We start from the raw sequence: 19,191 nt of genomic DNA on the forward strand, positions 1-19,191 counted from the left end.
TAGTTTTTATTGTGACAAAATGTCATATTTCTGCTGTGTCTAGTTTTTCAACTTTGTTGAAATAGTGAGCCAGAGGTACGGAACGAAGGAATGATAATCGGACAAATTGGCACGGCGAGGGTAAGAACATCGTGTCCCGTTTTTTCCTTCTCTCACCCATGTTACCGTCTTTATGGTCTCTCAAAATCTTGATATGGCGAACTAGACTAAGAACCTAAACACGTAAGGTGAGGGCTTGAAACGCAAGCATCGCCCAGTCGTTGATCAAGTTCTAAACAGGTCTATGAGTATGAGGCGCCATCTCCCATCAGGGAATTTACCAAAATTTTTTGGCCAATAAAAGTGATGCTTGTGTGACACAGTAGTCACAGGGTGGTTCCAAAAAGTCTCCCACTGCACAATGAAAATAATCATTTTGAGCAAATGTTCGGTTCTATTTCGACTCTAGGTGGTACCGGCGTATCTGGCAAAGCCAAGGGCCAATTGGCACTCTCAAATTCAGAACACTGTTTATTTTGTTGGACGACGTCGCCTGATTTCTCCCGTATTTATTGCTGCATTTTCACTACTGACCGTGGCTGTGGTAGTGAATGAGTCCCCGTCTTACTCTTAGACCAGGTGTCGGATAACAAAATCGAGGGAACGAGTTTACAATCCCCGATCACACCCCAAAAAAAGGTCACTGGTTGACTAACGAAGCACCACTGTTCAATGGATTTATTTTAGCAATCAAACTACGTTTAATGCGATCAAACTACGTCATTTCCGATCGGGGATTGTAAATTTTAGCCAAATCGAGTATCATGCATCATCACTATTCCAGATCTTATTATTCCGAGCCAAAGAATGTCATCACCAAAGAAACGACTGATACTGTATGACATTGTGATCCTTGGTGCGTCTGGATTTACTGGTAACTTTGTGACATCAGAATTGGCTTGTGTTGCTCAAGAAGAGGGGATCACATGGGCTGTTGCTGGCAGGAACAAGCTAAAGTTGCGTGCAGTGCTGAAGGAGGCCTCTAAAAGAGCAGGTCAGTATTTCCTTAAACCTATCATAACTAAGTCCTTCTTGGGGTGAGACGGATATGACTGACAATGACATCAAATATCTCAAGCTCGCCCATCCATTATTACCTACACCAAAAAGAATAACAACAACCGTTGTGGTAATCTTGAGATATTTCATTGCTGCTGCCTTAGGATATGATTTTCATAGACATTTCAGAGTGTTGATCAAATATAGTTTTACTTCAGGATATCCATATGATCAGGAAATAGATGTGTTGGTGGTGGACGTTGAGGACCAGAAGAGTCTGGGTCACCTTTGTGCCTCCGCTAGGATTGTCTTAAATTGCGTTGGGCCGGTAAGTTTCAAACCTGGTTACACATTTGAGTTATGAGGACAAGATGTACTATGGACTGGAATATGTTAGAAATCAATCTGAAATGGCCATTTACGTTTTTTCACGCCTTCCAATGCAGTCATGTCAGTGAAGGTTTCTTTTTCTTGCAGTACCATGTCCTTGGTGATAACGTTGTTCAAGCCTGCCTTGCCAACAGAACCCATCATGTGGATATCAGTGGAGAATTACAGGTCAGTAAAAAGTAAAGCTCATTCACAAATTATGTATGATTTTGTGGACCGGATATTGAAGAGAACAATTAGTTTTTATTCCTTCTGATTTCAGTTTCTTGAGAAAGTTCAGTTAGAACATCACGAGGAAGCCAAGAAGAAGTGTGTCTATTTCATTGGAGCATGCGGGTCGACCTTGACCTCCGACATGGGGGTCGAGTTCTGTAAAGAGAACTTTGATGGAGAAATCAACTCAATTAAAGGTTATACACTGATGGAAAGTGGAGTCAGGGTGAGTTAGTTTGTGTGGATTTTAACCCTTTTAGCTTCAAGATGCCCTAAAGTGAAAGGAAAGAAACTGAGGTAGTCAAATTCAAATTGTAGCAGAAAAACAGACAAACTGAGAAACACTAGCTGGACAGTACCTTTTGGATTACAGAAATTCATTCAGGCTGCCTTGCTGTTGATTTCTATTGATTGTGCATTCTCTGCCATCTTTTGTGAGCTCCAAAGTTGTCCTGACAAGTTCACCTGTTGTGACAGGTGTCTGGATTATTTGATAAATGAAAGACCTGTGTGGATCAATTGTGATATTCTCTTTTCAGGACAGTTACTACCACTCTACATCTTGGGACTCAGTCCTCCATGCTTCCTGCTCAAGAAAAGAATTGGCAGACATCCGACAGAAACTGTATGTCAGTCCTCTACCACAACCATCGCACAAACAGCGGATTAGAATGCCGATCTTTTACTGTGATAATATGTATAGCTGGTGTGTGCCATCTCTGGAGGTCGATGCTGCAGTTGTATACAGGACACAGAGATATAACTATAAGACAAACAATACACGACCTGTAAGTCTCTTAGAACCCTCAAAAGCTTTTGATGTACATGACTCCTTCAGCTACCTCTCATTGCACACAGTCCTGGTTTGCACTCATTGCCATTGGAGTTGGAGACCTGACTCAGCTGATCAGCTGATACACCTTTTCCCTGTTGCTGGACCTTGAAATGTGTGGGCACCTCACTGTAGTCTTTGATGGAGGCATACACAGACTTTGCTGTGAGAAATGCCATAGCTGTGTTACCCGTTTTTGTTGCCGTCTTTGATTCCTCATGTTGCTAACCTGATATGACTTTAATTTTCAGATTCAGTACCGCGAGTATATAAGGATGCCTTCTGTGATCAATGCCATAGCGATTGTTGTGATAGCACTGCTGGTTCTCCTTGTTGGGAGCTTTAGGTTTGGACGTTATTTATTATCATCAGTAAGTAAAATACTACCACAGTAGGTTTTCTATGTATGTTCCAACTCATCATCAGCAGCCGTCGTTCCCTGGGTTGAAATCCCTGTCAAGCCACTGCAATATATTAACCATTAACATAACGGAGGTCTAAACAAGTAAGGCATCTAAGGGTTTAAACCAAATTTGTATATTATCTAGAGCAGTTTGTTTCTTTCTGTTTTCCAACATGTTCTTTTCATGTTTCAGTTCCCAGGGTTTTGTTCTGCTGGTTCATTCCAAAGAAAAGGTCCTTCAAAATCTCAGGTAAGAACGAATTCCAAATTGGTAAGAATCACTAAAATGTGTTGGGTACTTTATCCGCTAAGTATCTGTACAACCAGAAGATCAAGGAACTTCATTTGGAATTTAGGCTTTTTTCGTTGGTGAATCCCTTACAGATGAGGTGGAGTTTTCGCATTTGGTGAAGCAGGGTTTAGTCTCAACCTTTATTGATGCTTATGTGGACGATGACAGAATTTGATGTCACTTGTGATATCTGCGATTGCCTCCAACTTAACCGCTTCCTTTCTTTGTTTCCTCCCGCAGGTCTCTGACTGCACCTTCTCATTGACTCTTTATTGTGAGGGCTGGAGTAAGAAACTGCCCATTCAACAACAACACACCCAGCACCCGGATAAGAAGCTAATGGTCAGGATATCTGGACCAGGTTAGTAAGGATATGACCAGTTTAACATGGCACATTCCCAACCAGCTTGCTCAGATTTGCCTTGAAAGTTAACCCATTATTGTGTCAAATGTATGTTTGTATGATTTAATTTCAGAAATGGTGTATGCTACGACTGCTATCTGTATGGTGCAAGCTGGATTGACACTGCTAAAAGAGGCAGACAAGTTACCTGAAAAGTATGTAATCAAACTCATGTTAAAAGCTTGAGCTGAATGTACCATGCCCAAAACTATACAAAACAACATCAATAGCTTAACCACTGTACAACAGTACAAGAAGAAGGGTGTCAGAAAGTCTTTGATTGAGTCAGTGGTGAAGTTTTTTTAGAATGTGTTAAAATTTGAGGGTGAATACATGTATAGAGCTTGTCAGTTTGTTGGTTCCAAGTTGGGCCAATATTGCACTTTGGGTTGGCTACATGTATGTTGAGAGATGTATGTATTCACCATTCATTCATTGAATAAACTAAACTTTTGAATTCCAGAGGGGGTGTGTACACACCAGGAGCAGCCTTTGCCAAAACAGATCTAATAGAGAGACTTGGTGAGAGGAATGTCATCTTCAAGGTGATCTGATCTGGTTGGATGAAGGGAGAGAAACGTGCCACTTGCCGGACAACAAGAAAGAACTTTTCAAACGCAATAACATATTGATTGACTGTTTCGGTTGGAGGAGGCAATAGTGTTTTCATTGCAAGGAAAATATGCATTTCTTCTTGTTTGGTGCTCTGCCTCAGTCTGCCTCAGCTTTGAGGTATATTTTTATACTTAGATGATTGTATACTTTATCTCGGCTTGGATTCAATGGATTGGATGTACATACATGTATATTGCTCTTAGTCTGTATTACTGGTGTCATCTGCTGCTTACATGTAATCTCTTATACTTTGTTCGAATTTTATGGATTATTCATGTATTGGCCTTAATAATTTTATCATAGCAGTTACTTGTAATTAAGATGTGCATGGGTTCAAGAGATACTAAGCTGCTAAAGTGAAGAAGCCAGGCTTATAAAGTCTCCCCAGAGATTTGTCTAAAGTCTTTTAGAAACCTTGTTTTTTTTCAAGTTGCATGGCTTCCCCTTTCACAGTCATATGGTAGGGTCAAGAAGGGAACGTGCCCTGGTTTGTTTTATTGAACTTTCTTTGAAATTGAATAACGTATTGTTACACTCTAGTATTGTGGACTATCAAGGAGTGTAAGGACATTCAGATATACTGCTGTTCTGCTGATTGTCTTGTTGGGTAGCCCCAGTACAGTTGAACTTGTTAAATTGTACCCAAGCAGTCTTTCTGCTGAGACTTTTATTGTAACACATTTTAGATAATGTAAATAAAGTAGTTTTTGATGCAAATTATCTGTCTTGTTTTGCTATGTGAACGTGTCAATGTCATATCAGGATTCGGTGACCGCTGCTTCTCATCATGTGGTCCCCGGTTGTGGAATGCCCTACCGGAGCACATCAGGGGGGCGGACGCGCTGCTTGCTTTTAAACGACTCCTAAAATCCTGGCTGTTCGAGGAAGCATTTCTTTGTGGGGAGGTAGCGCCTTGAGCAGGTTTACCTGGAGTTTGGCGCTCTATAAGACATTGTTGATTGATCTCCCATATTGTGCCTCAAAACATCCCTTGTGTGCATACACGTTCTCCATTGCCAGCCAAACCTCCTATAGTTGGCTAGTCATACAAGATACATCATAGATGAAACACCCTGAATATTCGGTTCGACTTTCAGGCATGTATTCATGACCACTGGATTTAACTGGATGTAAAAACTTGCATTGATTTCCCTGGCCTACTTGCTTTGCCCAAATCTTGACCTACCCAATATGGGCAAAGCAAGTAGGCCATACAATTGTAGTCCCCTTCTTGATGAACTTCATTACCTTAAGTAGAACATGTACCTGGGTCAGCCCATTACCGTTAGTCAAGCTTCTATAGCCCCTACCGGACCATGGCCCAGGTACATGTTCTACTCAAGGTAATGAAGTTCATCAAGAAGGGGACTCGAGTTGTCACTATGGGCATATCATTACAGATTGTTACTTTGTCTCCAACTGTCCTTTGGTTACATGTAGAGTTTCTACCGAGAGATGGATGCTGACCAAAGGGCAGGCAGAAGTCCTAATGCGGTCCCAGTAACTGTGCCTGCTCTCAAATAGTAAACTTGAGAAGAACTCCACTATGAAAGACTCATCCCTGAATTACATGCAACTGCCCTACTGGATGATATGGGATGGAGATCCCTCGAGGACCACGGTACAGTACTGCTGTTTAAGAATCCAGATCCAGATCCAGGCATGTACTAAGATGGTGGCTGCCCTTCCTTTGTCAGTAAATCTCGGCACAGTCTTGTCATTTATCAAAGTCAGTTCACACTAAATGAAAACCAAGATGTGTTCAGAAGCATGGACATTTTTATTTTGTGTTATATAACAATACAATAAGCTTTAGCGGGCGATAATTTCATGAAAAATCTGGTCCGGCAGCTAAAGAATACTTTACTTATACACCACCACAGAGTATCGATATCGAGACAAAAAGCACCAAAATTATATAATATATTTTACAATATATATTTTACACGTACGACAATATCATGGATTCAGGCTAAATATCACAGTGCTTGAAGAGCTAATTACATGTATACTTTATAGGCGTCAAATGTAGATTAGATGATACTGATCTAGAACTGAGGTTGGTTTTCCTTTAGAAGAAGTCGTGGTTTCCAACCCGTTTTGCTGTTGTTGGCTTGCCGCACAGCTGAGCACAAACCTCAACCTGACTTTTGAATTCATCAATATTCATATAGCAGCCCTGTAAAGAAAAGAAAGATGTCACAAAGTGGCTGAAAGCTGCATCTAAGGTTTTGACATTGTTGATTCAGCGATGTAGATACTTGCATAAGGCAGAGGAAGTGTTCAGAATACACAGTTGATTTTCATCACAACTTACCATTAGTTTCCTGCGACCACCATTTAGTGCGAAGCTGCTTCTGCCATGTAGCACCCGGCGGTTGTTGAAAGTCATCACATCACCCGGGACGAGGCGGAACTTAATCTGAAAACAAATAATATGGTGATAAGTACCTTTCTCCAGCCTCACTCTTTCATCTTCCAAGAGACTCCAAAATCAAACCCAACCACAGCAGATGGAAGGGACCAGCATATTTTGCATAGAATCCCTAGGGACAAACAAGGAACATCACAAAAGTTCCGAACACAGAAGAAGAATATGGGTGCGGTGGTGCCAGAAAGTAAATGAAGTATGGAATTTGCCAAGTTACACCGGAGAAGTTTATGAATCCAATTAATTTCAGACAACAATTACTCACCAGATGTGGGCTTTCCTTAAGCAGAGTAGCATAGGTTTTGTAGGCTTCATAGAAGGGAGGAATGTCTTCCTGAAAATAGCCATAGGGCATATATGATATTATGGTTACATATTCACATGTACACATGTACATGCATATACACATGTGGAAATTTTAAACATGGGGACAGGATTTTACTTCTTCGAACATAGAAGGTCCCAAAAAGAATGGAAACATTGAATATGACACGGTTTTAAATCAGGCCGGGGTAGAAGACTCCAGAAAGACGCAGTACCCCAGGTAAGCCTGAAGTTCTACAGACCTACCTCTGCAATGCTGAGAGGACTCTCAAATGCTGGTGCCCAATTGACGGCTGTCAGCTGAAATGGAGAGACAATCTGTATGAATTCAGAAGACCCCGCTACTTTGCACTTCACCTAACAATTATTCAGACTGTCTTGAAAAGTAAGCTTTTTGATGCCCTTATCTCAAACGCATCCAACTTATTTGCCCGGCTAGATTTGCTTTTTCACAGAGGGGACAATGAAATGTGGATGGAATTGATAGCGTTAATTTGAATTTGAAATATACGTTTATGTTTGGAGTACAAAAGTAACAACCACTGATTATTTACTTTGGACAGAGAGTGTACATACATGTAGTAGAGGATATGTTCTTACCTTTCCCTCAGGATTGCACACTATCACAGGCTTTTGATATTTCATCGACACAGGAGAGTCTCTGAAGTACATGTAGGCGTCTTATAGTTAATTATCACGCTGCATATAACTGTCGTTTGTAGTAAGAACCATATATGGCTAAGTGCGATCTCTCATTGGCTAGATTTCAGATCTACATATAAGGGGCATAAACATATAGCAAGGAAACCACCATCCAATTTGATATGCGGGATAGTTTGATAGCATGCATTCGACTTATCACGTGTAAAACCACTATTGCAACCTCACTGAAGTTTCATTGCATTACTACCACCGCTGTCAAAAATCGTAATGGTGGGGCCCTCATTGTCTTCTCGAAAATGCCTCACCTTTCATAATGGACCTTCTGAAATGAAGCGGGTATTCTTCTTAACGCATCAAATTGGGCAGAGAATTTCTCCCTCATCTGCTCAGCAACGAGGAAACTATCCAACAGCAATGATTCTCCACCTTGGACGACATCATCAAATCTGCAAGTGAGGACAACATCAACGGTTTGCTGCGATGGAAGATGGGCAAACTACCGCAAAATAGCTATCCTCGATCAAAAAAAGTTCTCTTCGATTCGCCTTATATGAAGCTTGGATGAAAATTGTATCCTACCTTACACAATGCAAAAACTGTATTCCTGGGGCTGACTCATAATATATAAGATCCATGTGCAGGTCCAGGTATACATCGGTGTAGGCAATATTCACAGGTTTATCAGCACCTTCCACTACAAAAAACTGATAGAGAGAGACAAATGGTTAAGGTTCTCTCAGCCCTAAATATGTTAGTTTTGTTTTTATACATGTAATCTGATATAGTTTACTGTAACAGTAGAGGTTCTCCTCAATCTGCTGCAACCTGAGCATTCCTGACCATTATCATACACTTGGTTTGCAGAGAAAGGCAAGTTTAACATTCCTCCTTCCTCAAATTTCATGCCACCGGTGGGGTTCTAACCAGTGACCTCTCGCCCGCTTGTAGAGAGTTTGAGCCACTATACCACAGCAGCTCCGGTTTATAGAAATCAGACTTACATTGCCATATATGGTCGGCATCACTGGACCAATAGTTGGGTGGACCTGCAACAGGAGGGGTAAAATACTCAAAGAAGTTAAAGGTTAGCTGCTCAAACTGTCCACAGTGAGGATGTCCGTCACTTTGTTACTGACAGGTTTTGAATGTTAGGTAGGTACATCTTCTCATTGGCCTATGCCATCACATGATAGGTTGGGGTCAAAAGGATAAACCTCGATCATGCACTCATTGTCTTTTGCATGCCAAAGTCATATTTCTTCCTAACCACCTTCCAGGCCTTAATCAGGGTGTTTTTCAATGAGCTCAGTATGTAAAAGCGCAAGTGACTTGGAGACGAAGAGAAAACGTTAGCCATAGTTTTATCACTTACTTTGAAGCCTTTTCGTTCGACATCTAGCAACTGAAACAGAATCAAAACTGAGATGAAATAGAGGCTAGGGGTGCCTGCAAATAGTTTATAAGTACCAGCACGGTAAAAGTTCAGCAGTACATGAACACAGAACTAAAGGTGCACATCAAATGGTTTCAGGTTTGCCACACTGTCATTAATTCTGCTGGAATATCTGCTGTGACAACAAAAGTAAGTACATATACATGACTTGAAGTGACATAGTATTTCAATACGGTATTTTGGAAGTTTTAGGAAAGTATACAAATTTACCTCTCCCAGGAAGTCTTCTCTCGTTGGAGTATTTTTGATTATTGCAGCACCATAATCATTGACTGCAACCAGCCAACTGAAAATACACAATTCAACGACATTAACTATGGGTTTGAATAGGAATCTGGGAGTTGTACCAACACAATGAAACATCATTCTTGATATTATTTAATGGCTCATTCCAAGTTCCACATGACGCATAAGACTAGGAATTTGGAATAACCTGTCTTTCCATGATTCAATGACCTCAAGCTACATACAGCATGTACTGTTTTCCATCAGTGTAAAAGGCACTACTTGAAATCTGTAATTACCTCAATAAGCCCTCATTAGTGTTCATGTCTTTGAAGTCAATAATGGGCAGTTTATCAGCACCCTGAAACACAAAAGTACATGTTTGTGAGAGTCTGGTTTAATGTAGAAATGTCAAACCAGAATGACTTAGTCGATAATTTTTAAAACCTTGCGTTACTTCTTTGCGACTTGTACAGGGTTACCTATGTAGATGTACACCATTAATTCTTGACACTACCCATTGAAAGGCCGTCACATCGGAAACCCCAGAGGTTTTCCACAAGTGTCTTACCGCCAATAGGGAAGACAACACTCGCGTGCTCTTTCCCCCCTGCACCCACGCCAGTATTGGTATTTCCTGGTGTAATAAACAGTAAAGAATACTTACCACCCATCGCTATACAACCTACCAGGTACATTGTCAATTGACAGTGTATACAAACACACTGAATGCGAGAGTCGCCTGGTGTTAGAAAATAACACTAGATATAATCAAACCACACCAAACCACAGTGAGGTTGTACCCCTGTAGCCTGACAGTTGACTTACAGTAAGATGAACTGGGTCCCGTAGCCTCGATCGTTCTGCTCTTGCTGCAGGTGAATAGTCATTTTCTCGCAGGAAGTCAACAGGAATGATGGTTTTGTGGTCATGCTCATTGAATTCTATCACAAGAGATTTGTCTGGAATAGAGACAGAACATACTGAGGGCTGCTAGTGCTGGGCACCTGGTCGAGATGTGGATGACAAGTCATTGACTTGGTCTTGCTGGGGTCGAGGTCATTCTCTTGTGGTTCAGCTGGTGCTGAAGTGTGCAGTAGCCAGTTCAGAGGCAGGGAAACAATTTTATCCATTACACCTACCTCCATTCAGTTGCACATGCTTGACCGTCAATTTATTTGGCACGCTTGAGGGGTCAATCAACCTCTGGCCACTATGTGCCTGTTTGCAATGGTCACAGTGACAATGGTATCTCAACCAAGTAGAGTTGAACCTGAAATGAGGATTTGTGAATCATATCACTTCACCGACACCGGAAATGTTACCACTTAGTTCTGAACGTCCTTGATCACTTTAGAACCACCTTTTAATCAGACAGCATTCAAAAGGAAAGGACACGTTTTCTGAGAGAAGGGGGACATTCGAGATCGTTGCGCTAGTCTCTACAAAACTGTTCAAACCCATGATCATTAAACCATATTTCAGCATCATTGCCATTTACAAACGCGACTCTCTAATTTAAAGCACAAACCTCGTTGAGTAGCCATCAACAAATGTAATTTCCATGTATTTGCCATCACTTTCACATGCCAACTTAATGCCATATTGTGCCCAGGTTTCAGCTGATCCCTGTAAAGGAAATTGGCATTTAGGGTATTATACATGTATATTCTTTATTCCCCCAGTGAGACCATGTAAGTGCATTGCCATTGGCAATAACCTCACAGGAATTTAGGTCATTTCAGATATTTTTTTGAACTGACACCTCACACCTACCAACAACAGTTCTACAGAACAATGCTACATGAACACTTTCTATCATGCAGCACATGTTTTTCTCAAGAGAATGATTTACGATGTAACTGTGGTTCCTGTCAAATAAAGCCTAGGCGATACTTACAGTGCAATATGAGGCGGTGGAGTGAACTCTGCCAATGGAATTCAGTGATGGAGTGGACGCTGGGCTTCTTTCAGGGCCTGAATTAAAGATAATTTTGGTAAGCTGATGATTTGGGAATTACATTTTATGTAGTCTTAAACTGTTCTTGCTTTAATACTAGAACAGTAATGACCCTGGTTATGCGGGTGCTTCCAAACAACATTCTCAAGCCAACTCTTACATACAATTGACTTTAAATGAAGTCAGTTCGAAGTGTCTACTCACCAAGTGTAGCAAATGGCCTCACTAACAATAACATGGGGTATACTGGTCTTGGAATGGTGAACCATTTCAACAGCAAAGATTTCCTTGTGAGGAGTAAACTTTTCCTAGCAGCCATGATGTTCAGCTGAAATGTCGGAACGGCTCAGAAAAGAGACTGAGTTAGAAATCAAACCAACATATCATGCAGTGTAATAGTGCCTATAGAAAAGCCTATGTACGGTGTTCCATTACCAGAACACACTGCACGAAATGGGTAGGAATACCGAGTTGATTAATGATATTATTCTTTAACCCTAGTATACTGAGATGTTATGGCGATACTCTACACCACCTCTTCACTATTCTGTTAACAATATAACATCACTGTAGAAAAGAATCATATTGAATTTGGCTGAATCTCAGGGCTTGGCCAGGCCTCCGAGTCTGAATCTGATGATGATGATGGGGGGCGGGCAGGCGAGGGGGTTGATCCAGCAGCAGACATTTGTCTGTAGCTGCATTTGTCACAAGCTGTAGCAGCTACAGCTTAAAGTGCTGTGGTACAGCCTAGATGCAGTGTCATTACTGGCGAAATCGATCAAAGTCTGTGAGGGGCCGAGTTTCGTCCAAAAATAGATCTGTTTACATGTGGCAATGGCGTATTGCAGGTACACGTCAACGGGTCATTGATTGTCGGACGTCAGTTCGCCAAGAAAACCAAAGGAATCGAAGGATTCATTGAACTCATTGAACTCATCAACACATCATTAGTTTTCAGTGAAGTGCAACTGTATTCCTAGGTAAATCACTTTGGTATATAGAGAGTAAGATTACAATTAACTCACGTCAAAGTTTGAGTTCCGGGGAGGCAGCGTTGTCAGTACGTTGGTTTAGGGGCGCAATAACCTAGCTTATAGCGAGCAATTAGTACACTAAGATTTCAGTGATTAACATAATAGTTGCAAGTATTTGGCATTTTAGACTCATATTTCGTGCTATAATAACTACGTTGTAAACATAATGCTCAAAATTGATTCATGAAAAAGTTGTTAGGGCAATATCAAGCAAGCAGTAATGGAAAAAAGTGTAATTCCATTAACTGAATATTGTTTTTAGACACTATAACATTTTAGGCCTACTTTTCCGTAAACCACGAGAACAATGTATGTGAAAAAAACAACACATATAAGTGAGGCGCCGAGTATACAGTAATTGTAAGGTAAAGAAAAGCTCGGTCTCTAAAGTCTGGAGGTCCGGAGTCCGTAACTGTGACGGTCACGAGAGTGGCTTGTCCTTACGGATAGATCGAGAGGGCGGTTTGGGGTTCCGCCGACGGTGCTCGCATGCATTGGTCGTATCCCCGAAACCTTTACAACGCGAACAAAGCTGGTGGCATCCATGACGGTATAGGAATTGACGGTGAGGTAACAAAAAATCTGGTGGCATCCAATGACGGTATAGGAATTGACGGTGAAGGATCTCGTGGCATATCGGATGCGCATCCGAAGACGGTAAGGGAATTGACGGTGAAGGATTTCGTGGCATATCAGATGCGCATCTGATGACGGTAAAGAAATTGACGGTAAAGGATCTCGTGGCATATCGGATGCGCATCCGAAGACGGTAAGGGAATTGACGGTGAAGGATCTCGTGGCATATCGGATGCGCATCCGAAGACGGTAAGGGAATTGACGGTGAAGGATCTCGTGGCATATCGGATCCGAAGACGGCAAGGGAATTGACGGTGAAGGATCTCGTGGCATATCGGATGCGCATCCGAAGACGGTAAGGGAATTGACGGTGAAGGATTTCGTGGCATATCAGATGCGCATCTGATGACGGTAAAGAAATTGACGGTAAAGGATCTCGTGGCATATCGGATGCGCATCCGAAGACGGTAAGGGAATTGACGGTGAAGGATCTCGTGGCATATCGGATGCGCATCCGAAGACGGTAAGGGAATTGACGGTGAAGGATCTCGTGGCATATCGGATCCGAAGACGGCAAGGGAATTGACGGTGAAGGATCTCGTGGCATATCGGATGCGCATCCGAAGACGGTAAGGGAATTTGACGGTGAAGGATCTCGTGGCATATCAGATGCGCACCCGATGACGGTAAAGAAATTGACGGTAAAGGATCTCGTGGCATATCGGATGCGCATCCGAAGACGGTAAGGGAATTGACGGTAAAGGATCTCGTGGCATATCGGATCCGAAGACGGTAAGGGAATTGACGGTAAAGGATCTCGTGGCATATCGGATGCGCATCCGATGACGGTTTTATTTACATATATATATTATATAAATTTTTAGTTTTACACTATTATGTAAGTGCAAGCTCTAGTGAGCTCACACAACTGTTTGACAGTCCTGGCTCCTCCATCGTGCTGACAACATGATGAGAGAGATGAGACAGTCACAGCCAGGCAAAAAAGGGCTTGGCTGCTCTGCCAAGTTGTCAACATGGTGAGAGAGATGAGGAAGTCACAGCCAGGCCGAATCAGTCCTGGCTGCTCCACCGTGTTGACAACATGATGAGAGAGATGAGGAAGTCACAGCCAGGCCGAATCAGTCCTGGCTGCTCCACCGTGTTGACAACATGATGCGAGTGATGAGACAGTCACAGCCAGGCCGCATCAATCTTCGCCGCACTGCCTAGTTGTTAATAAGGCGAGAGAGATGAGACAGTCACAGCCAGGCCAAATCAGTCTTGGCTGCTCTGCCAAGTTGTCAACATGGTGAGAGAGATGAGGCAGTCACAGCCAGGCCGAATCAGTCCTGGCTGCTCCACCGTGTTGACAACATGATGAGAGAGATGTGTCCTTGACTTCTCATGATATGACTTTGATGTTATGTAAGCTTTACTATCTTGACCTAGTTTAATAGGAGTACCCTTGGGATCAAAGAGAACCAAACCTCCCCTCACCAAAGCACCGTGTAAACAAATTAATCATTGTAACAGATATAGTTCTGGGCACAAATTTACCAGCTCATCATGTATGTGGTGGATAAACATAAAAGGGTGGTTGACCTCTAGGTGTTTGAAGTCCACTGCTTGTTGACTTTACAGCTTATGATGCCGTGAATCTGTCTCAGCAGGCGGTATAACTAGTTTAATTTCTCTCCATCGACTCCAGGTAGCCATGCGAGGTTTAACCGTACATACCCTACATGCAGGATGTATTATTTGCCATCTACCTGGGTGAAAAACGTTTTGTCTGAACACTCATTCAAAATACTTTTTCCTCGTTGTTCAAAAGAGACTTGTGCCACTAATTAATAAAAAATAGCACATCACTGGCATGAGCTAACAAGGGTCTTGGTTTTGTAGGTCTTGGTTTTGAAGGTGGGGGTCTTGGTTTTGTAGGTCTTGGTTTTGTAGGTGGGGGGGTCTTGGTTTTGTCGGTCTTGGGTCTTGGGTCTTGGTTTTGTAAGCTGTTCGTCCTCTTGGCAAAAATGGCCGATGTGGGTCAATCGCGGGAATGTGATCAAAGCGTAAACATGATATCGAATCATAAAAACTTAGCATGCTTAGTGCTGATGTCATATTTTATCGGCAATTAATAGGAGACCTTAAGATACAAGTGACATAAATACAAGTAATACTTGTAAATGTTAGGGGGAGGGTACCCGGCAATTTACACGACCACCATTGACGACGCTTGGAGAATGGCATGGCATAGCTGGCGTAATAATACAAAAATTATCATTTCTAGGTTTCATACGTTCAGCTCTTTGAATAAAATTTATACATTACATTTCGCCACCATGACTTTTTAAATGCACAATATAATACAGCCAATTTGTCAATTAAGATGTGAACATTTAAATAAACTGAATATTTATAGGCCTAAAGGATTATTTTTCAGATGTGCAGGCATTCAATAATTTCTGCGGTGTTGTTGGGCACTTCCTGTTGACTTTCGTAAAATATTCTCCTGCTCAAATCTACTTTTTCATCTCAAACAATAGATTTTTATGAGCAAAAACTGAATTTCATTGATATCGAAGACTGATAGCATCTGGTAGACAAGATGGCTTTACCTGAATCTCTTTCTGCTAAGTTTATTAGGTAAATATATTTGTGGTTTTTGGCACGGCCAATCGGGTATCCTAGACCTATGCCTTAGTATACTACAATCAAGATGTACAGACCGGGGGAGCTGGCTGTACGTACCCATAAGTCTTTGCGGTAGTCTCGCGCGTACCGGATATAACCCATCAAGCTTTTCTCCTTCAGAGAAATACTGCGTTGCGCTCAAGTGCCTTATAAGGCTGTGAACAAAATTAACGTTCGACCAATGAGAAAGCCACATTACCCTGCATACGAGGTTGGACGCGTGATCACTAAATGACAAGTAAAAATAGAATCAGACCACATGTTTCTATATGTCAGAATGCTGCCGTTTGCGCTGTAGTACACGTGTGTTGTCCAAATTTTCGATTTCAAGCAAGTTTAAGGCCAACCTCGTGTCCACCAGACTAATGCATAATTGGCAGTTGAGCGCAACGCAGTATTTCTCTGAAGGAGAAAAGCTTGATAGGTTATATCCGGTACGCGCGAGACTACCGCAAAGACTTATGGGTACGTACAGCCAGCTCCCCCGGTCTGTACATCTTGATTGTCGTATTGCCTATGCTATGGCATGAATCGATGATGATGATGGGTGGTGCCGAAAAACGCTACGACTATGTGAAATTTTTATAAAATTTGCACATAGTTTTTCCGGGTTCTTTGATATGCAAATGTACATTTCCACATGCTTTCATCATGATCATCGCGGTATTTCTGATATCCTTAATCGACGTAGGCCTATATAAGGCGTAAATCCGATTGTCTCAGCCAATATGCGTCGATGGTTCATTCGACTACCTACAGTTTGGTTATTCAACCCGTCGTTGGCACGGTGATCACGGTGATCATTATTAAATAACTGTGAAAAAGGGTTTCCCCAGAAGTAGTTTTTACTATTTTTCTTATCGGATTTTTTTCAGCTCCTTCGCCTACAAAACCATCAAAGATCGCCTTCCTATCATTCTGACCAAGGTGATTGACATGGTGTACCGTATGAAGATTCAAATAGCTGAATCTCATGGACAGGTAAATTTTTGATTCTATTCTGCAGTCTAGTCAATCAATGTAAACAATCCTTTCCTTGCCCGCCCTCGGCAAAGTCAGCTTATTGTGGCATGATCAAATAGGAGGGTAATCTGCCTCCTGAGATGCAAAAGGATTGGGAATATCTTAAACCCATCCGAAGTTTTCCAAAAAAATGGAGTGAAGAAACAATAATTGATATAAAGCCAGGTAATCACAAGAAAAGTGATCAAACTGCTTATGAATTTACTTAAGAGAAAAAGGGAACATGTTTCGCAACGGATCCATTATACTAGTATCATCTCAACTGCAGTATTATCTACTTGTATTCCAATTTCGTTCAGGAATATATTACACATGAACACAACATTTATTGCAGGAAGGAGTCGATGAGCTAAAAGTAATTGCTGGGAGACTTGCTAAGTTGAGGAATGAAATGCAGACAGACAAACCCTTGATTCCTCTGACTGAGGATGGTGAGGATGTGTCAATTTGGAACAGTTACCTTCAGGAAAAGTCTGAGAGTAAAGGCTCGCCACCATCCTGGTTCTGTGATCCTTGGCTTTATGTAGAGTGTTACATGTACAGGAGAATCCAACAAGCCTTTAACTTGAGGTAAGATTCTGAACCACTGATTTGCAACCCAGCTGTTTGTCGATGAGTTACAATGCTAATATTGCCTGCCTATTGAGGGTAAATGTTAAAAGACGACTGTTGATTGCAAATATGGTTTGGATCAATGCTGGTGTCGATGAAAGGAATTTTTCATCATTCCAAAAATTACTGACCTGAAGGTTATTGTAGAATTGGCAAAAAGTTGGTTAAAAGACATCCCAAAACTCATGCAATGGCCATTCTGCATGACTGAATGACCTTTTTTCTCATATTTATGTTTAAGCCCTTCAGTAAGTTCATGTTCTTTTTCAGCCCATTGGTGTCCAGTATCGATCCATTTCGAGCTCAGAAAGAAAACAGTTTCTGTGGGTCGGAAAATGCTATAGTTACTCTCCTTGCTCATCTCAAGACAATCACCGAAACTTCCATGAAGGATTCAGAGTTGAAGACGACTTTTTACCGCCTCCTTCAGGTAAACATGTAAATCTCAGAAATTCTGACTGAAAAGACTCTGTTGGAACCAAAAGGCTTATTGACAGTTCAGTAATAGTACTTTGAGGACATATTCATGACTTAAGTTTATCAAAAACAGATTTTCTCAGGATATGTTGTACTTCGAGCAGATTGATAACCTATTGAGCTGCTCTGCTGAGGTACATGTAGTGCGTAATTTTTCTTTACCTGTTGTCTTTTCAGGTGTCACTTTGGGGCAATAAGGTTGATCTCTCAATCTCAAGCCTGGAAGAAAGGACTCAGGATGTGAATCCACTGGTTCAGTTAGACTCTCTTCGACCTAACATCCTGGTGGACAACTCCCAAGACACCTGGCAAACCATCCAGAGACCCAACAGCAACCGCATTGACATCATTTTAGACAACGCAGGTTTCGAACTCATTGGTGATCTAGTGTTAGCAGAATTTCTACTGGCATCAAACTTTGCCAATGTGATATATCTACATGGAAAAGCTATGCCTTGGTTTGTTTCTGATGTGACACAACATGATCTAGATTGGACAATGAAAGCTTTGTCAAAATCAGATAATTCCACACTGGTGTACTTTGGAAACAAGTGGCAGGAGAGATTGGAGAAAGGCAGTTTTGTGTTTACAGAGCATCTGTTCTGGACTTTACCTCATGACTATAGTTTGATGAAGTCGGCTATGCCAGAACTTTATAATGAACTGGGAAAAGCAAAGATTGTTATCCTGAAAGGTGATCTGAACTATAGGAAATTAACTGGTGATCGGCAATGGGACACAACAACTAGGTTTGATGTGGCCTTGCAGGGTTTTCACCCGGCACCCGTGGTTTCTCTGCGGACCCTCAAGGCTGATGTCCAGGTCGGATTGAAGCCAGGACAAGCAGAGGAATGCCGGGCAGCCAATGAAAACTGGATGGTCACAGGAGAATATGCCGTCATTCAGTTTTCTTCACTAGTGTTGTAAGGAATTTTATTTCCCTTTGTGGTAGTGAATCTACATGTAGTCTGCTAGTTAATTGTACAATGTGCTCAGTAACTGATTAGAACATTCCAAAACCATGGTGCTCATATATGTATATTTTCTGAAATCAATAGCTATTCTGACTCCAGGCGGCTGCCATGTTTTGTCATCACGGAGATTTGACCTGAGTGGCTCCTTTTGCCAGTCAGGGGTTCACCACTAAATGGTGTCATGGAATCTGCCCCTTCTTTGACACCCCCACTGTTTGTGACATGACATCTTTCCCAATGTTGTTGTGCAATTATGGTCTAGAAACCATGTACATATTCTCCTTTTCTCTGTTTTACTCTTGCACGGAGATTTAAAACTTCTCTTGTCGAATGTATTGTCCGTAAAAATTATATCATTTTGGGTTATTTTAATAAATTATGCATCAAATAATTACCTAGGAGTTGACTTTTCATAAATAATGAATGTGGTTGTGATCGAGTCCTTGAGAGAGGAAGTTGTTTGACACAACTTTTGAGACACAAAAATGCTTGATGCATTTTCTCTCAAGTTTGGATTGAACAAAGAAGGGTTAATATTCATCTGTCTCCCACTAGAGGG

The 19,191-nt window shown here is 41.6% G+C and overlaps 3 protein-coding genes across 7 annotated transcripts; 2 read left to right on the forward strand and 1 right to left on the reverse strand.

Moving 5' to 3' along the window:
* Window positions 1-84: 84 nt before the first annotated feature.
* On the forward strand, window positions 85-4,891 carry LOC135484754 (saccharopine dehydrogenase-like oxidoreductase). 2 transcript variants are annotated; one of them, XM_064766426.1, is made up of 11 exons: window positions 85-120; window positions 824-1,033; window positions 1,257-1,366; window positions 1,516-1,596; window positions 1,691-1,867; window positions 2,181-2,429; window positions 2,725-2,844; window positions 3,070-3,126; window positions 3,409-3,529; window positions 3,645-3,726; window positions 4,035-4,891. In XM_064766426.1, exons 2-11 carry the CDS (start codon window positions 847-849, stop codon window positions 4,123-4,125), a joined length of 1,275 nt encoding a protein of 424 aa, XP_064622496.1. In that variant the 5' UTR covers window positions 85-120; window positions 824-846; the 3' UTR covers window positions 4,126-4,891. The 2 variants fall into 2 exon arrangements, with proteins under 2 accessions (XP_064622496.1, XP_064622498.1); XM_064766428.1 differs by lacking the exon at window positions 85-120 and adding an exon at window positions 142-227.
* Window positions 4,892-5,947: 1,056 nt separating this feature from the next.
* LOC135485271 (2-(trimethylamino)ethylphosphonate dioxygenase-like) lies at window positions 5,948-12,584 on the reverse strand. Of its 4 annotated transcripts, none has more exons than XM_064767123.1 (17): window positions 12,271-12,584; window positions 11,447-11,587; window positions 11,183-11,259; window positions 10,814-10,911; window positions 10,425-10,555; window positions 10,111-10,244; window positions 9,582-9,643; window positions 9,268-9,343; window positions 8,977-9,006; window positions 8,606-8,650; window positions 8,184-8,308; window positions 7,910-8,050; window positions 7,542-7,602; window positions 7,188-7,241; window positions 6,883-6,951; window positions 6,504-6,608; window positions 5,948-6,365 (listed from the first exon to the last, which is right to left on the reverse strand). In XM_064767123.1, the coding sequence occupies exons 2-17, from the start codon at window positions 11,559-11,561 to the stop codon at window positions 6,258-6,260; spliced, it is 1,431 nt and encodes a 476-aa protein (XP_064623193.1). In that variant the 5' UTR covers window positions 11,562-11,587; window positions 12,271-12,584; the 3' UTR covers window positions 5,948-6,257. The 4 variants fall into 4 exon arrangements, with proteins under 4 accessions (XP_064623193.1, XP_064623192.1, XP_064623194.1 ...); XM_064767122.1 differs by having other exon boundaries at window positions 11,447-11,570; window positions 12,271-12,583; XM_064767124.1 differs by lacking the exon at window positions 12,271-12,584 and adding an exon at window positions 12,012-12,183 and having other exon boundaries at window positions 11,447-11,570.
* A 2,746-nt stretch (window positions 12,585-15,330) lies between these two features.
* On the forward strand, window positions 15,331-19,026 carry LOC135485274 (damage-control phosphatase ARMT1-like). Its single transcript, XM_064767129.1, has 5 exons — window positions 15,331-15,498; window positions 16,422-16,527; window positions 16,904-17,139; window positions 17,452-17,611; window positions 17,836-19,026. The coding sequence occupies exons 1-5, from the start codon at window positions 15,461-15,463 to the stop codon at window positions 18,583-18,585; spliced, it is 1,290 nt and encodes a 429-aa protein (XP_064623199.1). The 5' UTR covers window positions 15,331-15,460; the 3' UTR covers window positions 18,586-19,026.
* The last annotated feature ends 165 nt before the right edge of the window (window positions 19,027-19,191 follow it).

This window comes from Lineus longissimus, chromosome 3, assembly GCF_910592395.1.
Source record: "Lineus longissimus chromosome 3, tnLinLong1.2, whole genome shotgun sequence".
Lineage (NCBI taxonomy): Eukaryota > Metazoa > Nemertea > Pilidiophora > Heteronemertea > Lineidae > Lineus > Lineus longissimus.

What these genes read in the sequence shown, in the direction of transcription:
- LOC135484754 (XM_064766426.1), top strand. Translation starts at nt 847, where the DNA reads ATGTCATCACCAAAGAAACGACTGATACTGTATGACATTGTGATCCTT. An exon ending in GGAGGCCTCTAAAAGAGCAG is followed by an intron (nt 1,034 to 1,256) that starts GTCAGTATTTCC and finishes GTTTTACTTCAG; the next exon opens with GATATCCATATGATCAGGAA. An exon ending in TCTTAAATTGCGTTGGGCCG is followed by an intron (nt 1,367 to 1,515) that starts GTAAGTTTCAAA and finishes TTTTTCTTGCAG; the next exon opens with TACCATGTCCTTGGTGATAA.
- LOC135485271 (XM_064767123.1), bottom strand. Translation starts at nt 11,561, where the DNA reads ATGGCTGCTAGGAAAAGTTTACTCCTCACAAGGAAATCTTTGCTGTTG. An exon ending in ACTAATGAGGGCTTATTGAG is followed by an intron (nt 9,344 to 9,581) that starts GTAATTACAGAT and finishes GTGTATTTTCAG; the next exon opens with TTGGCTGGTTGCAGTCAATG. An exon ending in TTAAGGAAAGCCCACATCTG is followed by an intron (nt 6,609 to 6,882) that starts GTGAGTAATTGT and finishes ATTTGTTTTCAG; the next exon opens with ATTAAGTTCCGCCTCGTCCC.
- LOC135485274 (XM_064767129.1), top strand. Translation starts at nt 15,461, where the DNA reads ATGGCTTTACCTGAATCTCTTTCTGCTAAGTTTATTAG. An exon ending in TAGCTGAATCTCATGGACAG is followed by an intron (nt 16,528 to 16,903) that starts GTAAATTTTTGA and finishes CATTTATTGCAG; the next exon opens with GAAGGAGTCGATGAGCTAAA. An exon ending in CAACAAGCCTTTAACTTGAG is followed by an intron (nt 17,140 to 17,451) that starts GTAAGATTCTGA and finishes GTTCTTTTTCAG; the next exon opens with CCCATTGGTGTCCAGTATCG.